Below are 8687 nucleotides of genomic sequence, written 5' to 3' on the forward strand. Positions count from 1 at the left end.
TCCCGCGGCTTTCTACCAACGCACGTGGGAGATAACGGGGGACAGTATTTTCAACATGGTCAAGAAAGCTATTTTGACTGGTCACCTCCCCGAGGGAATAAATGACACTCTTATTGTTCTGATCCCGAAAGCAAAACACCCGGAGACCATAAAGCAGTTCAGGCCTATCAGCTTATGCAACGTCAACTACAAGATCATAACAAAGACAATCACGAAAAGGTTAAAGAATATCCTGCCTAAGCTAGTGGGGACTTACCAAAGTTCTTTTGTCCCAGGGAGGCAGATAACGGATAATATAATTATCTACCAAGAAGTTATGCATACCATGCGAGGAAAACAAGGGTCTAAAGGGCTTATGGCGTTAAAACTGGACTTGGAAAAGGCCTATGACCGTCTATCGTGCGACTTCATTCAGGATACCCTAGAAAAAGCGAGCTTCAGGGAAGATTGGGTCAAGATCATAATGACTTGTATAAAGTCTGCCAAGCTGTCTATTGCATGGAATGGGGAAAGACTCGACTTGTTCAGCCCAGGAAGGGGCATACGACAGGGGGATGCGATGTCCCCTGCAATTTTTGTCCTGTGCATAGAACGCCTCAGTCAATTAATTGCCTCGGAAGTTGGTAATAATAATTGGAAGGGTATTAAAATTGCTAACTCGGGTCCTACTCTTTCTCATCTTTGTTTTGCAGATGACATGGTCATTTTCTCGAAAGCCTCTCTTGAACAGGTGGAAGTCATTCAGGCCTGTCTGGACCGGTTCTGCGAGGCCTCGGGGCAGAAGATTAGCTTAAGAAAATCTCAGGTTCACTTCTCACGCAACACGGCCCCGGCCTTGGCTAATGACATGGCCAGTAAACTGGGTTTTGAGGCTACAGACGACTTGGGAAGATATCTTGGAGTCCTCTCCTTCCACGGTCGTATTACTTGTAACACCTTATCGGGCTTGCTAGATCGAGTCTCGGCCCGCTTAGAGGGATGGAAGTCAAGAACGCTAACCACGGCAGGGAGGCTTGTCTTCGCTAAGACGGTCCTCAATGCCATTCTGGCCTACACCATGCAAACGACCTCCTTGCCAAAAAGCTTATGCCTGGAGTTGGAAAAGAGAACCAGGAGGTTTATCTGGGGCACGAAGAGCGAGGGGGGAAATAAAATCAGCCTCGCAAACTGGCAGCTAGTGACAACTGACAAAAGCTCTGGAGGTCTTGGGCTTAGGCGACTTCACGAATTGAACACTGCGTATATGGTCAAATTAGGTTGGCGCTTCAGAACGGAGGCAGATAAATTATGGGTGTAGGTCCTTGATGCGAAATATAGAAAGATAGGACATTACAATGCGTCTGTGCAGAGGAAAAAGAATACATCCAATATCTGGAAAGGCATGAGCGCTGATTGGGGCTATTTGGAACAGGCGACTTCTCGAGTGGTTCGTAACGGAAAGACGACACGGTTCTGGATGGATAGCTGGTTAACGCAACAACCCCTGTATGATCAATTTCTCATCCCTCTGCCCCTTCCGGATCTCTATGCAAACGTAGAAGAGTACTGGGATGGCATACGAGGGTGGAATTGGGAAAAGCTAGATGCGACACTTTCGCGTGAGACCCTGGAGCGGCTGGCAAGCTACTTACTGGCTGAGGAGAACGTGGACAATGAAATAGGGTGGAGCCGGACGGCGAATGGACGATTCTCGCTGAAGTCGGCGTATGAGCGAGTGGTGCAGGCGGCACCACATCAGCCGGATAACGAATGGAATTTAATATAGAAGCTCAGGCTGCCTGGAAAAATTTGTTTTTTCCTGTGGCTTGTGAAGCAAGGGAAAGTTCTCACGAATGCAGAACGAGTTAGGCAGTATTTAACGACTGGTGCGACTTGTTTTCGTTGTGCAAGGCAATCGGAGGATCTCGACCACATATTTAGACTACCACGGCGAACGGTGGAGCGCCTCTCTGGTTTGAATTGGAGAAACTGGCTCTCGGCGAATCTAAAGAGGGAAGCGACTATGGGGTTTGATGAAGGCTGGCCGGAAAGTTTTGGCATCCGGATTTGGTGGCTGTGGAGATGGCGAAACAATGCAGTTTTTCGACAGGTCACAACGCCCACAGACCAGAGACGCGCATGGGTTCTAAGCTACGACACGGAGACCAGAGCGGCATTCGCAAAGCATAGATCCGTAACCAAACCAAGCGCGAAGGATCCTAAACCAGGAGCTGCATGGGAGAAACCACCCCCTGGCTGGTGGAAGCTTAACGTAGATGGTTGTCGCAAGAGCAGTGGGGCAGCAGGATGTGGGGGTGTTCTAAGGGACTCACCAGGGGATTGGGGTGGAGGCTTCATGTATAATATCGGCAGATGTCAAGCGGAGGAGGCGGAGGCCTGGGCAGTGCTGCAAGGCATACGGCTCGCGATAAATCTTGGCGTACGTAAGGTGATAGTCGAATGTGACTCTCTGGTCGTGGTGGGAAGCCTGCGCAGTAAGGAAGATCCCAGGAACAATGTCATCAGTCGCTGCATAAGGGAGGCTGCGAGCTTGGAGCTGGTGGAATTCAAGCATGCGTACAGGGAGCTTAACAAGGTAGCAGATTTATTAGCTACGCTGTCTCTCTCACATCAGGGTGGTATGCTTTTCTTGGAGGCGCCACCTCCTGCCATTTGGGAGGCGGTTCAACAGGACCGTATGGGTGCCAGATTTCACCGCGGGGAATGATTTAGAGAAAGCAGTTTTGCTTTTTGCTGTTTTGGGTTACAACCCTCTTTCTGATAAAAAAATCAAAATCAAAATTGTAGTATGATTTTTAAATATAATATCACAAAATATAATGTCAAGGGAAAATGATTAAATATGTCATCTGAACTTTATACAAAACGTCATTATGTCAATTAGACCTTTGAACCCTTAAAAGTTGCAATTAAACAAATCAACATGTTATTTTTGTACATTGAAGCTTAAAAATTGATTGTAATAACTAGTCATTAGAGATAAAGCGAGGCTTGGACTAGCTCTTGTGAATGGTCATCGATCACCTTTCACAAAGAAGGTGATCATAAATGCTCAAATGCACTTATTTTCATTAGCTATTTCATATCAACTACTACTCCACCCTACAATGCACCAACAAAGTTTATTATATATATATATATATATATATATATATATATATATATATATATATATATATATTAAAAAATGAAATATGTGACATCATAATGCTTTAAGAATAGAATTTAAAAAATAAAAAAAATAAAAAATCACATTAAATATAAAGTAATGACAAAAATACATGGAAACAAAGACAACAAATGAAATGTGTTTATAAAATTTTATATTACTGGGAATGTTATTCCATTCCAGGCCTATTCCGCGTACCAAACCTGCCATAAAAGGTGCAAAGTCATTTATATCAACACCATCGTTCGAACATGGAATTTTCGTCAATAAGGCTCGATTGTCGGGTTGAATACTACTGTGGAAAATGTTATCAACAGAATAGAACATATATTAATACAACATCAAAAACAAAGATATACTAACTCCTGTATACATTTCGATGGTAGCTACCATTATTCTTAATAGACAATGGTCTAGACAATGAAGATCCAAGACTCCAACAAATGATTGTCTATGCAAATGTAGTCCATGCACACCACGGTCTTTGTTAGAAATTTATATAGTAATGGAGATTAATGCTTCAAATGTACTACCATGAAAAGCTTAAATAATATTTGGAGTTGTGGAGTTATAAATATTATTTTAGTTTGGTAAAATGTTAGTTGAAAAATATGGATTTTTATGAAAAGTTGGAACCATATAGTACTCAGTTCCAAAACTAAGAGGCTAACATCCGATAGGTTAATTTTGAATAATTGTTTAGTCGAATGAATTTAACCATTCGAATGGAATTTACCATTCGAATGGAAGTGACTATTCGGCTGTGTAAATTACATTGCCATTCGAAATGGTAAATTACCATTCGGATGGATTATGTACATACAACCATTCGGGTGGATTATGTGCGTACAAGCATTTCGGATGGGTTGTGTATCTTACGTGGTTTAATGCAACTTTTTGCATGAAGCTCATAATATATGAAGGTACATTTATATTATGAAAATGTATATGTTGTACATGGTTCACGTAATTATATTTTTCATGACTGATATATTATTTGATATATATCTTTTGGAAGTTGGAGTTTTAAACTACCATAACTTCCATGTAACATCTCCTAACAATCAAAAATATTTCACATAAATATTTTGGAAAGACATCTGAAAGAAATATGCAATAAAAATTGCAATATACCTTCATATTTCACAATTCTACAATTCTACAGGAAATTTTAAACAAAGCTATTAGGACTCTACTAGTAGTATTAGATTAGATCTCTATTATATTAGTAGTATTAGACTAGATCTCTATTTCGTATCTTTATATACTTTGTATCTGCTGCTCTTGATCAATATACAGAAAATATATTCTCATCTGGTATCACCTAGGTTTTCTCTCATGGAAAACGTCGATGTTAGGGTCTGTTTGGAAACCCGGAAAATGATTTCTGGAAATCATTTTCCGAGTTTTTGGTGTTTGGCTACATTGGAAAATGGCTGGTCAAAGGAAAATGGGGAGAAGTCAATGGAAAATGAAGGTAATTTTTCGGAAAATGACTTCCCTTTTTTTTGGGGGGAAGTCATTTTCCATCACGCGTACTTCAGTCTTCACTTCTTCTTCCAGACTTCAGCTCTGCCTCCTCATTCAACATTAGCAACACAACTCCACCAACACTTCCTCCTCCAACAATCCACAACCACAAAAGCTTCACCAATACTGGAAAAACTACAGAGATATATTTCATCTTTTTCTAGTTTGATTTTTTTTCTCCGAATTTTATAGATCTATAAAGAGTGTAGTTATTTTCCGGCTGTGGGGAGGAAAACCCACAGCCGAAAGAATTTTTGTGTTCTTCACTGGTTTCCCCAGCCGGAAACGAGTGGCTGGTTTCCGGCTGGGGAAACCAGTGAAGAACACATATATTGTAGCACTTACAAAAATTGCTAGTTTGCTACATAGTTTTTTTTCAATACCATGTCAGTAGACTTGATTGTACATGAACTTAAACACAGCTATTCTGGCTTTGAGATGAAAGGTTTCTGGTTTCATTATATATATATATATATATATATATATATATATATATATATATATATATATATATATATATATATATATAACCAGTGAAGAACTTGTATATTGGTTGTTGCTTATAATTAGACCTGGCAATTATCGACACGACCCGTTAACACGACACGAAATCGGACACAAAAATAACGGGTTAGTGTTTAGCATTAACGTGTCCCGGGTCGTTAACGGGTTGACCCATTAAGAACCCGTTATGATTCGTGTCTTAACAGGTCAACCCGTGAAACCCATTTAACCCGTTAATATTATCGTGTTAACCCGTTTACACGAACCTGTTTATAACCCGCTAAAAATCATTGTTATAATATAATTTTACTTATTTAATAATTAATATAAAAGGAAATTAAAAACTAAAACCCTAAAAGACTTGGAATATGGAAAGTTTTATTCTTATTTTGTTAGTTTTAGTCTATAAACAAATCTTTACCATGGAAATTAAGGAATATTTAGATTTCAGACTTTGCTTTCATTCTTATTTTCTTACAGCGTGAAATTGTCAAAGACTCAATGGATTCAAGAATCAACCAATAAATCTCCAAATACTTCCTTGAAGGTTGAAGCTTAACAAATAATCTAATACTTTGATCGTCACTTACGGTAAGTTCGTAATATTTGTAATGTTGTATGTTTAATTTCTTTCTGTATAATATTATAAAGTTGTATTGTATATATTATATGTATTGTATGCAAACTTTCTTGCGGTAAAGTTGTCGTATAAGCTGTATATGTATGCAAACTTTATATATTATATAAAGCGGTATTTCTTTGTGTTTAATTTCTTATAGATTTACATATTGAGAGTTTTAGAATTTTATGAAATTGATTATATTAGGTGTTAGGTTTTACAGTGGGTTGTTTTTTTTTTTTTCTGTGCTTTTTTTTACAGTAGGTTTACAGTGCTTTTTTTTTTTTCTGTGTTATGAAATTGATTACACTGCTTCTTTTTTTTTTCTGTGCTTTTTCTGTGATTATATTAGGTGTTAGTTTTTACAGTAGGTTTTTCTTATATATTATAGATTTACATATTGAAAGTTTTAAAACTTTACTTACTATGTACTACTTTTAATAAATTTATACTATATTTCACAGGTTAGGACAAATGGAAATTGGAGATATTACTAATATGAATGTTGAAATTGAAGATCCAGATGATTGTGTAGAAATTGAAGAAGAACAAAAAGATCCACAAAAGTCAGTGAAACGCAAAAGGAAGTTGAGATCACATGTATGTGATCATTTTGATCGTTTGGTTACCAAGAATACAAATAGTGAGAATGTAATCAAAGCAAAGTGCAAATATTGTGAAGTTCTCATCAATTGTGACAGCAAGTATGGGACAGGTAATCTAAAACGTCATACTACAAATTGTGTTAGGAAAAACACACGTGACATAGGTCAAATGCTTATCGGTGGTGAGAATGGATCTATGTTAATGAGGTCTAGTAAATTTAGTGAAGAAAAGTTCCGGGAGTTATTAATATCTACAATCGTTATGCATAATATGCCATTATCTTTTGTGGAATATGGTGGTTTTCGAACTGTTTTCTCTTACTTGAAGGATGATGTGCCTACTATTTCTAGAAATACTGCTAAAGCTGATATGGTTAAATTGCACTGAAGAGAAAAGAATAAGATAAAATTCATGCTTGATGATACACCTGGTAGCGTTAGTTTGACTTCAGACTTGTGGACTTCTGTCACTGCTGATGGGTATATATGTCTTACTGCTCATTTTATTGATAGAAATTGGGTTTTGCAAAAAAGAATCTTGAATTTTTCTTATATGCCACCTCCACATTATGGTATTGCATTAAGTGAAAAGGTCTATGGATTACTAGCTGATTGGGAAATTGAAAGTAAGTTGTTTGTTGTGACATTGGATAATGCTTCTGCCAATGATACTTTTGTTGATTATTTACAGTTGCACTTGAATGCAAGAAATGTACTTTTAGATGATGGTAAATACTTTCATCTTAGATATTGTGCTCATATTCTCAATTTGATTGTGCAAGAGGGGTTGAAGGAAGTTGATAATGATGTTAAAAAAGTGAGGGAAAGCGTTAAATATGTGAAAGGTTCTCAAGTTAGAAAACAAAAGTTTCATGAATGTGTGAGTTTAGTGAGTTTGAATACAAAAAGAGGTTTAAGGCAAGATGTTCTGATTCAAATTATAAGCGTTGTCCATCTAAAGATGAGTGGGATAGAATTGAGAAGCTAAGCAAGTTCTTAGGAGTTTTTTATGAGATTACTTGTGTGTTTTCTGGAACCAAGTATCCAACAGCGAACTTGTATTTTCCTACTATATTCAAGGCACGCTTAACTTTAGAAGAACAAAAGAATGGGGATGATTTGTGTATGAGAAATATGGTTGTCCAAATGTTTGCTAAATTTGAGAAGTATTGGTTTGCATTTAGCTTGATTTTAGCTATAGCTGTGATATTGGATCCTCATTACAAGATTCATTTTGTTGATTGGAGTTACAAAAAGCTATATGGGCATGATTCTATGGAGTTTAAAAAAGTTAAGGAGAGCTTATTTTCTCTCTACAATGAATATGCTCACAAGATTTCTCCTAGACAGGTTTCATCAAATTATATGAATCTTGGCAATGAGTCAGTTGGCACAGGGAATAATGAAGATGATTTTGAGGTAAGTTTTTTCTATGTAATAATGTATATAATAATTTTCTTATATCAAATTTTTTAGGAGTTATTTTAATATGTATTTGTGTGTGTGTGTGTGTGTGTGTGTATGTAACTAGGAATTTGACAATTATGAATGCACTGAATTTGGAAGTTTAAAAAATAAGTCTGAGCTTGAAATATATTTAGATGAGCAAAGAATTGACAGAAAAGTAGACTTGAATATTTTGCATTTTTGGAAGGGAAATCAATTTCGGTATCCTCAACTTGCTGCCATGGCTCGAGATATCTTAAGTGTTCCAGTGTCTACAGTGGCTTCAGAGTTTGCATTCAGTATTGGCGGTAAAGTCCTTGACCAATACCGAAGCTCACTTAAACCAGAAGTTGTATAGGGAATTGTCTGTTGCAAAGATTGGTTGTATGGGGATTTAGGTAATGCCATTTTTAAAAAATAAAGTTTATAAATAGAATCATTGTTTATTTTTCTTTATTTCATTATTAATTATTTTTAATTTTTTTATTGACTTATAATGTTTTATTTTGAAAATTTGTAGATTCAGGACAAACCGACTTGAACGAGATTACGGAAGATATCATGAATATGACTGTGGAAGAATTGATTACATCAGGATGAATTATTGATGTTCAACAATATGCAATTTAAATTTTATTGTGTTTAATTTTGTTTTAAAATATTATTATGAACTTCTTTAATTATGATTTTTGGATGTTATTTCATCATTTTATGAAAGTTATGAGTTGAATATTTTGTTAGCTTGTTTGATGTATTGAATTGTAGGTTCTATATATATATGAATAGATTGAATATATATTGAATATGTTTAGTG

At 36.6% G+C, this 8687-nt stretch overlaps 1 protein-coding gene across 1 annotated transcript; it reads left to right on the forward strand.

Annotated features, from left to right (window-relative positions):
• The first annotated feature begins 6839 nt into the window (after positions 1-6839).
• Positions 6840-7915, forward strand: LOC109193300 (zinc finger BED domain-containing protein RICESLEEPER 1-like). The gene is made up of 3 exons (XM_019344164.1): positions 6840-7280; positions 7337-7846; positions 7904-7915. Exons 1-3 carry the CDS (start codon positions 6840-6842, stop codon positions 7913-7915), a joined length of 963 nt encoding a protein of 320 aa, XP_019199709.1.
• Positions 7916-8687: the final 772 nt, after the last annotated feature.

Source organism: Ipomoea nil, unplaced genomic scaffold (genome assembly GCF_001879475.1).
Source record: "Ipomoea nil cultivar Tokyo-kokei standard unplaced genomic scaffold, Asagao_1.1 scaffold1868, whole genome shotgun sequence".
In the NCBI taxonomy this organism is placed as follows: Eukaryota; Viridiplantae; Streptophyta; class Magnoliopsida; order Solanales; family Convolvulaceae; genus Ipomoea; species Ipomoea nil.